Source organism: Penicillium psychrofluorescens (assembly GCF_964197705.1).
Source record: "Penicillium psychrofluorescens genome assembly, chromosome: 1".
Lineage (NCBI taxonomy): Eukaryota > Fungi > Ascomycota > Eurotiomycetes > Eurotiales > Aspergillaceae > Penicillium > Penicillium psychrofluorescens.
The window spans coordinates 4,359,874-4,374,722 of record NC_133439.1 but is presented as its reverse complement, the minus strand read 5'-3'; the positions used below and the strand labels follow the sequence as shown (position 1 = coordinate 4,374,722).

Here is a 14,849-nt window from a genome sequence, read left to right as displayed (position 1 = left end):
CATAAACACACACTTAAACATGATCTGCGGCTGCCCCGCCCCGTCGACCGTCGAGGCCAGGGTTTGTTTCGGAATGCTGTGGATGTTGAGTTGTTTGAGCCGTTGTGTGCCACTCGCCCGGTCGGTCTGTTTGTCTGTAGCGCACGAGAACCCCAGATCGAGTCAGACCTGAAGAAAATGATCACCTTCGCATGGCTTTTCATGCAAGGGATACCCCGAAAGCCCGGATGCTCCGCCCTCCAGTCAACGCCGGCGGCTAGCCGCTGGCTGAGACGTCTGAGGGGAACACCAGATGACGGGGACGACGATGATGATGTGATGAATAATTTATTGCCTGCCGCTTTAAGCAGCGCTAGAACCTTCCAGGCGGGAGTCCAGCCAACCCTTCGATTTGACAGGCCGCCGACTGGTTGGTGGTATCAAAGCGGCCAACCAGAAACGCCGTCGACTGGGCCTAAGCTCCTCCCTCAGGTCCCAGCCACGCTGCAGGGCATGCAATAGCATTGCATGCCACTCCCTCTACGGCGTGTCGATCCGAAGCAAGCAGACCGGTCGCCGAGGTCAGACACCCGGGGGATTCGCGTCGTGCCACACCGGAAGCTCCAGGTCGACCACGATGGGGGCGTTGAACCGTTTGCCGGCTCGATGCGGCCAGCTGGTCGCCATGATGGCCGCGTTGACAATGCAGGTCTCCCTGCGGAGTAACTGTCGTTCATGCTCCATGCCTGCAGATGACCTGCCAGCGACGGAGCTTCCCTGAATTGTACTCCTACTCTCAATCCAAAACCCGTCGTTGTCGAAAGGCTCGTCCCGTTTCCCCGTCAAGTCCACCAGACTCTGTTTTTTACTTTCTCGCGGCGGCAAAGTGCCCCGGATCACACGCTCGACCGTATCTGCTGCTCCCCAGCGCACTCGCTCGTAGCCTCTCCCCTCATGCACATGGCCGCAAATGACTAGCGGTGGCCTGATGCGGCTCAAGCGCTGGCGAAGAGCATCGCACCCAACATGCCGCCCAGTCGGTTTCGCATCGCAGTGAGACCGGGGCGGCGTGTGCGTCACCACGATATCCGTGTCGCGTGGGATCTGATCCCAGAGCACGGTGGCTTCCCTCGATTCATACCCGAAGGCCCAATTTCCTTCGAACTGGGAATGAGGCGATCCGAATACTTTGAAGGCCGTCTGTGGCCCGTCCGATCGAGTCAGCCGAATTATGGCCGACTGATGCTGAAGAAAGATGACCGAAGAGCCCGCGATGAGCTCGATGCATCGCTGTGGATTTTCAACATTGGAGCCATGGAAACTTCGTCCATGCTCGGCATAGAATGCCGGATCGAGAGTGACATCGTGGTTGCCTGTTCGTTCAGCAACTTAGCCGATGAGAAGGGGACCGGCAGACGCATTGTCGGGCATCAAAGACAGAAACTAACCACCAATGACGATTTTGATCTCAAAGTCGGCTTGGGAGATCCACGCCATCGTCTTCCGCAGCTCCGCCATGCTGCCGTTGTTCGTCAGGTCGCCGGCGTGGATCAGGACATCGCCCGGGGGCATCTTGAAGCCCGCCTCGGAGGGTGTGTAGCCATGGGTGTCGGAGACGCAGACGAAGCGAGTCTTGCGGTGCATCTTGTGTTGTTGTAGTGAACAGAACTATACTTGGCTTAGCTGCCTGTGTGGGGAAAGCGTCCCCACCGCCTCTTCCTGCCGCTGCTCCTTCGGGTCCTCTTTTCTTCTCGTCATCCATGCCCTGTCGTTCAATTTCATCTGATTGATGTTCCGGCTTGAATCAAGACCTGAAGCAGCGATGCCAGGGATACGAAATAGTGATTGTCATAGAGCGACAGTCTCCATATGCTCCCAATGAAGTTTAGAGGCCAGCGATCAGTTTTGGAATCATACTGAGTCGTAGTGTCCCTGGAACTATGCAGCTGCGTTGTCTATTGTTCACCTATCATCCAGTCCTTGATTTGTCTGAGGCCCTGGATTTTGTGGTTGACAGTATCTCTTGATTGATCTGACATTTAAGTTTATCGTGTACAGTCTAGAATTGATGGTTTAGACACAGGCCGGCTGCTAAAAGACGGTTTCCGCGCGAGTTTCTCTGTCTTGAAGAAGGCACGTAGCGGTTGGGGGTCCGACGGGGCCAGTACTGTGCTTTTGGGCCAGATTATCCGCCTCACTGCTCAGGCATCAATGCTTATATAATACACACACTTGCCACACACACGTGACTCTCACAGCCCTTCAGGGCTTGCTGGTCACATGGTCCCGCACAACACAATTCGCTTAGTCTCTTTCACTTCGATCCGTGTGTGGATTTCGACACCAACGACAACCACCGCCGACAACCATCCACCTCAAGGGACATCTCCTTTTCATACGGTGACAGAGCAGGATGTCCTCCTTCGAACCAGTGGTGCGTTCCATTCCTGTCTTCCCTGTTCCTAGTCGAACGCTTTGCACACGACAGACTTCGCTGACTCCAATCTTCAATCCAGGTCGTTATCGACGGCAAGGGACACCTCCTGGGTCGCCTGGCCAGCACTGTTGCCAAGCAGCTGCTCAACGGCCAGAAGATCGTCGTTGTGAGATGTGAAGCCCTCAACATCTCCGGCGAGTTCTTCCGCGCGAAGCGTACGTTTGCCCCCCTCGCCTCTCGAGTTTTTTTTTTTCTATTTCGTATTCGCACAAGAGGAGGACACTATGATCAGCAGTTGGAGAACCAGACATACACAATCAAACCGGGGCATATGAAATACTGGAATGAGTGATCCATGCTGACTCGAATTCGCACACAGTGAAGTACCATGCCTACCTTCGCAAGATGACTCGCTTCAACCCCACTCGTGGCGGTCCCTTCCACTTCCGCGCTCCCTCGCGCATCCTCTACAAGGCTGTCCGCGGCATGATCCCGCACAAGACCGCCCGCGGTGCCGCCGCCATGGAGCGCCTGAAGGTCTTCGAGGGTGTCCCTCCCCCCTACGACAAGAAGAAGCGTGTCGTCGTTCCCCAGGCTCTGCGTATCCTGAGACTGCGCCCCGGCCGCAAGTACTGCACCGTCGGCCGTCTCAGCCACGAGGTTGGCTGGAAGTACCAGGATGTTGTTGCTAGGTGGGTATCCCTACAGCGGATTACGGATGAAGAAAAAAATTGCTAATATGACTCTCACAGACTCGAGGAGCGACGGAAGGTCAAGAGCAAGGCATACTACGAGCGCAAGAAGGCCGCTCGCCGCAACCTTGCTCAGGCAGAGCAGAAGGCGAACGTGAACAGCAAGACCAAGACCCAGCTTGCTCAGTACGGCTACTAGATACCTTATTAGCGCGGAGCCGGGTGGTTGTGTGTTGACTGGTGGAATGGGATCGCAAACGGTTTATTTTTGTTTCCGCGAATCTTGAACGGCAAGCCGAGATCGACCTTTTTTGATCTATCGCCCGGTTTCTCCTGGAATAGAGGGGACTGGGGCTCTTCGGGGTTTTCCAACAGCAGAAAAAACGGAGTTGCATGGGAAGAAAGGTTGTTCCAAATAGCTGGCCGGTTGACTCGCGCCGTGGCGGTTGAATCCAAAACATTCAAGAGTTTCAATGATCATACGTTATGACCGTTCCTAGTGTAGTCTGGCGTAGGTCTCCGTAGGGATCCCTAGCCCTAGTGACTGCAGGTATCCGGCCCTGTTCTACCCGGCCCGCCGAAACCTAGGTTATGACTAACTTCCCCGCATAACTGGACGATTCTCCAACTCAGATGCAATCACAATAGTCCCGTCTGTCCTCCTTGCCTTCCTGTATAACAGTCGATCATGTCAGGTGTCAAGTCGCGTCTGTCGAGCCTCCTGGGCCACTTCTCCTCGGGCCCAGCCCCCTTTGAGCATCGCTACAATCACCATACCCTATCACCAACCTTCTTCCTTCCTCGAGCAGCGGAAATTGAGCCCAATGTACGTGAAGACTCGAGAGAGATTGATCGCAATCTAACACAGACACACAATCCAGGCCGAGGCCATCTACCATGTGACAGCCAACAACAAGGTGCTGCGTCGGACATACCAAGAGGCCGCCGACCGTGCTAGGGGTCTGGCGTACTACCTCAAGAAGCATGGCTTCAAGAGAGTGGGAATCCTGTGCCCCAATACCCCGGCATTTCTGGAATCGATCTTTGGCATTGCGGCGGCGGGTGCGGTGAATGTTGGTAAGATAATAGTCCTGGGGCATCTACGAGAATACCGCACTAAACTGGCTCCGGTGTAGCGGTCAACTATCGCCTCAAACCCGAAGATATCGCTTATATCTTCGACCACGGAGATGCCGACGTGATCATCGTGGACGAAGAATTCGTCCCTCTACTCGAACTATATCGGTCGGCGCATCCCAAAGTGCCTATTATTGTAGATACCGACACCGATGCAACGGAGGGAGAATTAAAGGGCCCCTTTGACGATGCGATTCTCGAAGGACTGGGCTATGACTCGGAAACCGGGGCAAAAGGCTGGAGTGCTCTAGAGAGCCAGGCGGCCGACGAAGATTCCATGATTGCGCTGGCATACACCAGTGGCACTACGGCCCGGCCCAAGGGTGTTGAATATACCCATCGAGGATGCTACTTGGCCGCGCTGGCTAATGTCGTCGAATCTGGGTTGAACTACCACCGTGGGCGAGCCCATTACCTATGGACTCTTCCTATGTTCCATGCCATGGGTTCGTGCTCTTATTCTTTGTTCGCAACCGCTCGACTGACCCTGGTTTAGGATGGACATTTCCCTGGTCGGTAACCGCAGTGCGCGGCACGCATTACTGTCTCCGGAAGATCGACTATCCGCAGATCTGGAGACTCCTGAAAGAAGAGCATATCACCCATTTCAACGCAGCCCCCACAGTCAATACGCTGCTCTGCAATGCCAAAGAAGCGGAGCGCTTGCCCGATCCCGTGCGTGTCACGGTGGCTGCCAGTCCACCCACTGCGCATCTGTTTGAGCAGATGACAGACCTCAACCTGCACCCGGTGCACGTCTACGGCCTGACTGAAACATACGGCCCCATCACCAAGGGATATTACCTGCCGGAATGGGATCAGATCACTCTCAAGGAGAAGTATCAAAAGATGGCGCGGCAGGGGCATGGCTTCATCACTAGTCTTCCCTGCCGAGTGATCAAGGCCGATATCCCCGACGGCACCATCACAGATGTTCGCAAGGATGGCCAGGAGATTGGCGAGATTGTGTTCTTGGGCAATATCTGTGCTCGGGGATACTACAAAGACCCGGAGGCGACTCGCAAGTTGTTCGCGGGCGGCGTCCTGCACTCGGGCGACCTGGCCATCTGGCATGCCGACGGCGCGATCCAGATCCTCGATCGAGCCAAGGATATCATCATCAGCGGTATGTTTTTTTAGGACATCGAACTATTTCAAAGCACTGGCTGACAAATGGATGGCAGGTGGCGAAAATATCTCGTCGGTTGCCCTCGAGTCCATGCTGGTGACGCACCCGGATATTCTGGAAGCAGGGGTCGTCGCTGTCCCCGACTCCCACTGGGGCGAGCGACCCAAGGCCTTTGTGACGGTCAAGCCGGACAAACAGTTGCAGGGCTCCGAGGTGATTGAGTGGGCGCGGAACGCCAGTGGCATCAGCAAGTTCATGATCCCGCGCGAAGTGGATGTGGTGGCAGAGTTGCCCAAGACAAGCACGGGCAAGATCCGCAAGAACGTTCTGCGCGAATGGGTGAGGAAGTAGTATTTATTACCATAGCAGAACCGTCGAGGGAGTAAATATAGATCGATATCGATAAGCCGCCTTGGCGCCCGACTCCGCCGTGAAACCGGCCCCAACCCTTCATTTCTGACAGTAGTGAGCTGGACCATTCATTCGGTCTTTCCTTTCCTCGCCCGGATTTGGTCGCTTCTGCTACACTCTCCTCGTGCGAGATCGACCTCCATCTGTCAGTTGATATTCTCCACTTCACCAGTTCCATCCCTCCCTCCCCCTCCGATCTCTCCACGCGCCCGCCATCACGTTCTCGCCCTCGCGCCCTTCCTTCGTCATATCGTCCCCCTCTCCTCCGAAGACATCCCTGTTTTCCACCAGACCCCAGCCATCTCTCGGTCCTCCAAATCAGACCAGACACTTCCCAGCAACAACCCCCCGGTTGAAAATTCAAGGGATCCCTCCAAAGGATAACTACCACCTGTCAGAGTTGGTCAGCCTCCCGCGATCGCCCCTCCAGCCAGCCAGCCACACGGCCGCCTACCCGATCAAGCTCACCCTCACCTCCCATGCGCCTCATCGCCCATGCCGATAATATCCCCTATTGATATATGAGATTCAACCCTTCCCACAGGTGCTAGGATTGGACCTCGAAACACACATCAGCGGCGGTCGTGATGCCCCGCCCACGATCCTCAGCTCGGTTCTCGAGCGAAGCACCCTCCGAAACCTCATCCTCGACCTCGCCCGAGCGCGCCGCCGACGATGACACCGACTTCTTCATGGCCCAGGCCAACGACTCGCAGTCGTCGGTCGGTGTGGCCAATTTCCGCGACCTCCACGTACTCCCCGAGCGGACAGTCGCCCTGCCTCCCATCGGCCGCCTCCCGCCCGAACTGCTCATCGGCGTCTTCTCGAAACTGACGACGCCTTCTGATATGCTAAAGTGCATGCTCGTCTGCCGCAGCTGGGCGGCGAACTGCGTCGGCATCTTGTGGCACCGGCCCTCGTGCAACAACTGGGATAATCTGAAGAGCGTGGCTTCATCGGTAGCCAAGCCCGATAGTCTTTTCTTCTACGCGGACCTCATCAAGCGGCTGAATCTCTCGGCCTTGATGGAGGACGTCAGCGACGGCACCGTCGTGCCCTTCACTCAGTGCAAGCGCGTTGAGCGCTTGACCCTTACGAATTGTTCCAAACTCACGGACAAGGGTGTGTCGGATCTGTTGGACGGGAATCGACATCTACAGGCTTTGGATGTTTCGGATTTGCGGTCTTTGACGGACCACACCATGTACGCGGTGTCAAGGAACTGTCCTCGTCTACAGGGGCTGAATATCACCGGCTGCGCCCATGTCACGGACGACTCGTTGCTGGTCGTGTCGCAAAATTGTCGCCAGATTAAACGGGTGAGTTCGACAGACCAACAGAAAAGAAAATCATTGCTAATTTTTGCAGTTGAAACTCAACGGGATTTCCCATGTCACTGATCGGTCGATCATGTCCTTTGCGGAGAACTGCCCGGCTCTTCTGGAGATTGACTTGCACGAATGCAGGCTGGTGACTGGCCCATCAATCACGCTTCTCATGACGACGCTCCGGAACCTACGAGAACTTCGATTGGCACATTGCTCGGAGATCAACGACTCGGCATTTTTGAGTCTCCCGCGACATCTGATATTCGACAGTCTGCGCATCCTCGACCTGACCGCGTGCGAGAATGTCAAGGACGATGCAGTAGAAAGAATCGTCGGTGCCGCTCCACGTCTACGGAATCTGGTGTTGGCCAAATGTCGATTTATCACGGACCGCTCGGTGCTGGCCATTTGCAAGCTGGGCAAGAACCTGCATTATGTGCACCTGGGCCACTGTTCTAACATTACCGACTCGGCGGTTATGCATCTGATCAAGTCGTGCAATCGCATTCGATATATTGACTTAGCCTGCTGCAACCGCCTGACCGACACCAGTGTCCAGCAACTGGCGACCTTGCCCAAATTAAGACGGATTGGTCTGGTCAAATGCCAGTCCATCACCAATAAAAGTATCGTTGCTCTGGCACGGCCCAAGTCAAACTATCCAGTGACCAGCAGTCTGGAGCGTGTGCATCTCAGCTACTGCACACAATTGAACGAGGAGGTTAGTCTTTTTTTTTTTTTCTCCCGTGTCCATTCCACTACTGACTCTTGACCAAGGGCATCTTCACCTTACTCAACCACTGCCCACGACTCACCCACCTGAGTCTGACCGGGATAAATGCCTTCCTGCGCCCGGATCTCACGGCCTTCTGTCGAGATGCTCCGCCCGAGTTCACGCAGCAACAGCGCGACGTATTCTGCGTTTTCAGCGGCGAGGGCGTCAGCCGGCTCCGCAACCATCTCAACCACCTCAGCCACATGCGGCAACAAGAATCCAGCGAAGCAACCATGTACGACGACGATGAAGAGCTGGACGAAGACGAGGGCCAGATGACGGGCCTGATGCACGCCACGGCCATCAACGATGACGACGGATATATTGATGTCCCGCCTCCTTCCCAAGACTGATAGATACCCTTTATGATCATTCATTTCGCCTGCTGCGCTTCTTGCATCACCGCGCAGGCTGTGTCATATTTTGTTCCACCCCCGTATCAGCGAAGATTTCCATCCCCTTCCTCCCCCCTGCCTTCGGTGTCTTGTGTTAGTTATTCTGGGAACTGCATTGATTGTGCGCTAGCGGTTTACGGACTTTTTTTTTGTGTCTTTGGTTACGCCGAGTTGGCGAGTGATGGGAATTACGTGGCATTTATGCGAGCAAGCATGCAACGACTTATTTATCATTCTTGACCAACGTACAGTCTGTCCAGTCTATCGGTGTCCAAGTAGTAGAACACCGGAAGTAGAATGCTCATGTAAGCAAGAACAGCTTCCCCCGCATGGCATCCCGCTCTCTCCAACAACTCCCTTCAACCCATCTGCGCTGCACACGATGGTCTCCTCACGGGCCAACCCTCTGGCTTTTACGCCGTGGCCCGTCACCATAATTGTCACGGCCGTGTACCTTGCCCTGGTCATCCCGTTGCTGGTGGTCCATCACCAAGTCCCCGCCAGTCCCAGTACGTCCCCGAAAGGCCTGAACCTCACCGAAGCATGGAGCGACCTCCAGACTCTGACGGGAGGGTTTCACCCGTACAACTCGCACCGAAACGACGAGGTGCACGCATGGTTGTTACAGCGCATCGACGAGATCAAGCAGTCCTCGCTAGCTTCGGGGGACGACGACAAGCCGGATGTGTTTGTCTTTGATGATCTGCTCTCCAACCTGACTTCTGCCGACGGCGAGACGGGTGTTTACTTTGAGGGCACTAATATCCTGGTCTATATTCGGGGCTGGGAGGACGGAAAGGAAAACTGGTGGGAAGTTCCTGGCCAAGTGCCTGCTGGTAGGGGCGGCGTGCTGGTCAACGCACACTATGACAGTGTATCGACCGGGTTCGGTGCAACCGATGACGGTATGGGCGTTGTGACTTGTCTACAGCTGATCAAGTACTTCACCACACCGGGCCATGCACCGCGGCGCGGGCTGGTAGTCCTCTTCAACAATGGCGAGGAAGACTATCTGAATGGCGCGAGGGTGTACAGCCAGCACCCGATGGCCAACTTTGCGCACACATTCGTCAACCTCGAGGGTGCGGGAGCAGGCGGAAGAGCAACTCTCTTCCGTGCCTCGGACACAGAAGTCGCTCAGTCATATGCGAAATCGAAATACCCGTTCGGGTCGGTGTTGAGCTCGAACGGGTTTGACACGGGCCTTATTCGCAGTCAGACGGACTATGTTGTTTTCGAGGGGATGTTGGGTCTTCGTGGTCTGGATGTTGCTTTTATGGAGCCCAGAGCGAGGTATCATACCGATCAGGATGATGCAAGACATACCAGCAAGGATTCCCTGTGGCACATGCTCTCTGCTGCGATGGCCTCCACCAACGACCTCGCCTCTGACTCGAGTGATCGCTTTGATAGTCGTCATCGGGGTGACGGAAAAGTGCCCAGTGGCTCCGGTACGCCGGCCGTATGGTTCGATGTATTTGGAAGCGGCTTCGCTGTCTTTCGTCTGCACACTCTATTTGCATTGTCGGTCACCCTACTTGTCATTGCGCCGCTGGTCTTGCTAGCTACCAGCATCACGCTTGTCCGCGCGGATAAGATGTACCTGTTCCGCTCGTCGGTTTACCTAGAAACCAGCGATGAATACATCTCGCTACGAGGACTGCGGGGATTATTCCGGTTCCCGTTCCTGATTGCCATCCCCACGGCCGCGACCATCGGGCTGGCCTATCTGGTCACCAAAGTCAACCCACACATAGTGCATAGCAGTCAATACGCCGTGTGGAGCATGATGGTTTCTGCTTGGATCTTCTCAGCCTGGTTCGTCTCACGGGTGGCCAATTTTGCTCGACCCTCTGCCTTCCACCGTGTCTACACCTGGACATGGATGTTTGTGCTCTCATGGGTCATGCTGGTTGCTGCCACCGTGTTTGCGAATGAAGACGGGTTGGCCGGTGGCTACTTCGTGTTCTTCAGCTTTGCGGGAACCTTCTTGGCTACATGGGTGTCGTATCTGGAGCTCTTTTCTCTGCCGCCCAAGTCTGTGTATGCGGACCAGCTCACTGCCCCGTCCTCGCGACGCCCCAGCAGTCATGGCAGCCGACTAGGTACTACGACTTCGAACGACGACCACGAGGAGGATGACGAAGAAGATCCCACCGAATCCACCTCGCTGCTGCGTGGTCGGCAACGCACGACGTTTGCCAACTACGTCAACGTCTCGGGAGAACCCACTGAAACAGACGAGGAAGAAGAGAAGGACCTGATTGTGTACGGACAGGAACAGGCATGGAGTGCCTCCATGCCGCGATGGACCTGGCTCGTGCAGCTCCTTCTTACTGTTCCGGTAACTCTCATCTTAATCGGCCCACTGGCTCTCCTCTTGACCAGCGCCCTACACCAAACAAGCCAGGATGGCAGCTCGCCTCTTTTCGTATATGTTGCCATCGCAACGCTTACAACGCTTCTCTTCTCACCCCTGCTGCCATTTATCCATCGTTACACATACCACATCCCGATCGTGCTGTTTCTCGTCTTCGCCGGCACACTAGTCTACAACCTCGTTGCCTTCCCCTTCTCCGACTCCAACCGCGTGAAACTCTACTTTCTCCAAGAAGTCAACCTCGCCAATGCCTCCGCATCCCTCGTCTCCCTGCAAGGAGTCACCCCCTTCGTCGAGGACGTCGTCAGCACTCTCCCCAGCGCAGACGGCCACTTCGAATCCTGCGACTGGGTCATAGACCGTGTGCGGTGTTTCTGGCACGGGCTCGCACCCAACGTCGTCCCAAATCCCGAAGAAGACTGGATCTCTTTCAACATCACCACCCCCGACCCCGCGACAAACCCGGCCCACGTCCGCTTCACCATAACGGGCCAGAACACGCGCGCGTGCAGGATAAAAATGGACGAGCCCTCCATCTCCAACTTCAGCGTCGCCGGCTCCTCAGAGCCAGACGACCGCTTCCTCTCCCCTTCAGCGGACGGACTGCGTGAAATCCGCCTGTGGAGTCGCGAGTGGGATCATACCTGGACGGTGGATGTGCAGTTTGCTAGTGGTGAGGAAAAGCCAAAACTGTCTGGAAGAGTGTCTTGTCTGTGGAGCGATAATAATCGCATCGGCACGATTCCGGCGCTCGATGAGATTCGGCAGTTTAGTCCTGCTTGGGTGGCGGTGTCGAAGCTGTCCGATGGGTTGGTGGAGGGATATCGTCAGTTTGAGATTGGGAGCGAGTGATGACTGAAGAGGTCTCTTTATGTGCATTTTTCATCGTGAAGCTTTGTTCTGGAGTAAGGAGGCTATTGTTTTTGGGTTTTCTTGTCTGCTAATTAATCATACCCTTTACCTAACCATCTGCTATGCATGCTATCGATGCCTTATTTCGGTGATTATAAGGGTTTTTATGGTGTTCCTAGTATCCTCCAGAGCAGACAAAGCCTACGTAGTTCAATTGGGGCCATCTGGGCAGCTATATACTCAATGTATAAGAGGTCAACGGTGCCAATAGACATCCACCACTATGCGCCAGTTTCATGGGATCATCACAGTATGTACCTAACCTCCTCACAAGTACGTACAATGTGGACATCGTTCATGATTTATACTTCTCGTTCCGGGTGACCGCCAAGAAGGAAAGAGACCATAGCTGCCTGATATCGGATTCTGGAGATAGAGTCAGCGGAAAACATGTCCAACACCACCCAACCCAACTCAGATAGCGAGAATACAACAAGCCATTCCTTATAAGAACGAGACAAAGAGAAAGAGAAAACGGAAACAAGAACATACCAGTCTGAGCACCCGCGCCAGGCGGCGGCGGCATAACCCCAAGGGGCGTGACGTCGAACTCGCCACTGCGATAAACCCACGACCACACCTCCGTCGAAAGCTGCTGGGAATTGGCCTCGATGGAGTCCCAAAGCGAATTATACGCGGCCTTGACATTTCCCAGAACCGAGGCATCATGGCAGAACTGCGGCGCGGATGTCTTCGTCTTCGGATCACATCTCGCCATCTGCAGCTCCAGCCCCTTCCCCATCATAGCAAGCGGCCACGACCACACAACCGTCCCATGGTACGCGCCCGTGGTCCAGTTCTGGGCGTAGACATCCTCGCTCCCGAAGGCTGGGTTGGCGACCACCATGCCGGCGCTGGTCATCAGGCCGGCGGGAAACGTGCGACGGATGTTAGAGGCCGTTTGGTTGAGGAAGGAGGTCAGCTGGGCTTCGTTGGTGGTGTTGAGGAGGAAGTGCCGGAAGCAGTCGTCTGTGTTCATCACTTGGACTTGGGCGAGCGAGTCGTAGCCGTCGAGGGAGAGGGCGTGGAAGGTTACGTCCGAGTCGATGGTGTGGGATGTGTTGGTTGGGACGGTGAAGGGGGCCCGCGTTTGGTAGGTGTCGATGCGGGATTGCGCTTCTTTTCGGGGGATTGTTACCTGTTTATCAATTGATTAGTATACGGGGTTCATTAAGGGAAGTAGTTAGGAAGGCGAGGGTGTACCTCGAAGAATTGCAGCGTCGAGTCCTCCCACACTTTGGCATTCTTGTCTGCTTCCGTTGCCCACTGCTTCTCATGCGGATACACTCCACCGCGAGCGAGAGCGGCGATAGAGCGCAGGGCCGCGGGGGCAAGAGCCGTGTTGACGTCGTAGGGGATACGTCCACCACCAATACCTGCGAGATTGTCTGTTAGTACTAGCCTAGACAAAGTAGAGCGCCTAGATAGACACACCGTATGTGCTATCCCGCCACTGGCCAACAATCTGCCCCGCCTTCAGATGAATCAGGTTATCCTTGGTCTGCTCTTTGGCAAACGGGCCGGTCAGGCGCATGATGCGCTCGGCGTTGATGAGGGCCAGGTCACCCCATGTTAGGTTGCGGTTGGCTGCGTTGACGGAGCCGGCCTGAGTACTGGAGGAGAGGGAGGGGTCTGTCAAAAGATGCCCTTTTGAGTTAGGTCAGGGATGACATACCTGAAGAACGCGGTAGCCCTGCTCTTTCCGAGGGGGTTCTGCAGGAAGTACTTCTGCATCAACACGGGGAGGTAGTAGTCCGAGTCGATCTGGCTGTTCGTTAGTTTCAGATGAAAACAAACAGTCTTTTTGTACTTGTTCCTTCGTACCATCTTGTAGTCGCAGCTCATGGCATTGCTGTATATGCCCTCCTGCTCATTGGTCCAGGTAGCATAGTCCCTATATAGAGACGTCAGCTCTCCACCGATCCTTTTTCCCGAATAGCAAAAAGAAAAAAACTAACCCAATAGTCTCCTCATGACAAACACTCCCATCCGTCCGATTTACCCTCTCCAGGACAGCCCCAATAACCGCCTCCATGGCACTCCCCGATCCACTGCTGAGGACCGGCTCCAGAAGCAGCGCTGAGATCATAGAGTCGCGCCCGAAATACGTCAGAAAGCGCCACGCACCCGCCAGAAGCTTCTCCGAGTACGACAGGAACGACAGCGCGGCCGTCTGGCCTGGCATTTGGGTGATCAGATCCGCAGATCGGGAGTTCAGCACAGAGGCGGGCTCGAGCTGAGTCATTTGGGGATAGCTCATCGCCGCGGAGAAGAGGTAGTCGCCCGGCTCGAAGTGGACGGTGCGGTTGACTACCGTTGCCTTTCCGGTGCTGTCGCTGCCCCAGGGCTGGAAGGTGAGCGTCGTGGAGGTGACATTGTCCAACCACAGCCTGTTCAATTGGACGCCGTTGCCGTTGGTCGTGAAGGTGATGGCATCCTGGATCTCCGGGTAGAGGATACTGGGTCCCTCGGTGAAATCACGAATCGTGCGGATACTACCCAGGATGGAGATCGTGAGAACAGCAGAGGAGTTGAAGCGCAGGACGCTCTTCACGCCCACGCTGGGGTTCGCACTCCCATTCTTGGCGCTAGAGTAAACCGGCGCCAGGGGATTCCCGACAGTGGAATTGACCAGCGCAATGGACAGGGACCCGTTGACGCCATTCTGCGGCGCAAAGAACCAGCACGCGCCGCTGTTGCCGGCTGGCCAGGCGACGATCAGACGCGGTCCGATCTGGGTGAGGTCGCTATCTAGGAGCGGGGTGGTCACCACTGCCTGGGCGGCGACATTGCAGTCGGAGTAGAAGAAGTTGTCGTAGGGCGCGTCGGGGAGGGAGAGCGTTGAGGGCGCATTGCTGCATGCTGGGGCGGAGTAGCGCGCCAAGAGGGACTATGAAGAAGTGGCGTGGGTGTGAGGATGTTTAAACTGGAATACGGAATATCGGCAATAGGTCAGGGAGGGCACTACTTACTGCACCACTCTTCCCCGCGTTGGTGGCGCTGATGCCCGCGAGGAGAGTAACCAGACTGGTGTGTTTCATGGCGAGGGCTTGTTAGACAGACCTGTCGTGGCTGGCTGGCGAGGTTCCCCCGTGTTTATAACTGGCATGCTGAACGCTAGAATGTCGACCTTCTGAAACAGACAAACCCTAAGTCGAAGTCCCCACGGGGAATCGGTGAATTATACGTAGAGTCGATAGTGACTCCGACAAATCCCCGAGTCAAAATAATGATCTTCCCCGTTTGATTGATTGATTGCTCTCTCTCTCTCTCT

The 14,849-nt window shown here is 55.4% G+C and overlaps 6 protein-coding genes across 6 annotated transcripts; 4 read left to right on the top strand and 2 right to left on the bottom strand.

The window, feature by feature from the left end:
* Positions 1-561: 561 nt before the first annotated feature.
* PFLUO_LOCUS1642 (uncharacterized protein) lies at positions 562-1,623 on the bottom strand (the record flags this gene model as incomplete). Its single annotated transcript, XM_073778699.1, has 2 exons — positions 562-1,352; positions 1,428-1,623. The coding sequence occupies 2 exons, from the start codon at positions 1,621-1,623 to the stop codon at positions 562-564; spliced, it is 987 nt and encodes a 328-aa protein (XP_073635728.1).
* Positions 1,624-2,392: 769 nt separating this feature from the next.
* PFLUO_LOCUS1641 (60S ribosomal protein L16A) lies at positions 2,393-3,307 on the top strand (the record flags this gene model as incomplete). The annotated part of the gene is made up of 4 exons (XM_073778698.1): positions 2,393-2,413; positions 2,496-2,631; positions 2,796-3,108; positions 3,169-3,307. 4 exons carry the CDS (start codon positions 2,393-2,395, stop codon positions 3,305-3,307), a joined length of 609 nt encoding a protein of 202 aa, XP_073635727.1.
* Positions 3,308-3,796: 489 nt separating this feature from the next.
* Positions 3,797-5,725, top strand: PFLUO_LOCUS1640 (uncharacterized protein; the record flags this gene model as incomplete). Its single annotated transcript, XM_073778697.1, has 5 exons — positions 3,797-3,934; positions 3,990-4,185; positions 4,245-4,691; positions 4,742-5,371; positions 5,430-5,725. The coding sequence occupies 5 exons, from the start codon at positions 3,797-3,799 to the stop codon at positions 5,723-5,725; spliced, it is 1,707 nt and encodes a 568-aa protein (XP_073635726.1).
* Positions 5,726-6,372: 647 nt separating this feature from the next.
* Positions 6,373-8,241, top strand: PFLUO_LOCUS1639 (SCF ubiquitin ligase complex subunit; the record flags this gene model as incomplete). The annotated part of the gene is made up of 3 exons (XM_073778696.1): positions 6,373-7,104; positions 7,154-7,834; positions 7,891-8,241. 3 exons carry the CDS (start codon positions 6,373-6,375, stop codon positions 8,239-8,241), a joined length of 1,764 nt encoding a protein of 587 aa, XP_073635725.1.
* A 424-nt stretch (positions 8,242-8,665) lies between these two features.
* PFLUO_LOCUS1638 (uncharacterized protein) lies at positions 8,666-11,515 on the top strand (the record flags this gene model as incomplete). The annotated part of the gene is made up of 1 exon (XM_073778695.1): positions 8,666-11,515. One exon carries the CDS (start codon positions 8,666-8,668, stop codon positions 11,513-11,515), a length of 2,850 nt encoding a protein of 949 aa, XP_073635724.1.
* Positions 11,516-11,870: 355 nt separating this feature from the next.
* PFLUO_LOCUS1637 (uncharacterized protein) lies at positions 11,871-14,616 on the bottom strand (the record flags this gene model as incomplete). The annotated part of the gene is made up of 8 exons (XM_073778694.1): positions 11,871-11,941; positions 12,068-12,713; positions 12,779-12,951; positions 13,010-13,188; positions 13,251-13,339; positions 13,400-13,469; positions 13,534-14,465; positions 14,548-14,616. 8 exons carry the CDS (start codon positions 14,614-14,616, stop codon positions 11,871-11,873), a joined length of 2,229 nt encoding a protein of 742 aa, XP_073635723.1.
* Between the last annotated feature and the right edge of the window lie 233 nt (positions 14,617-14,849).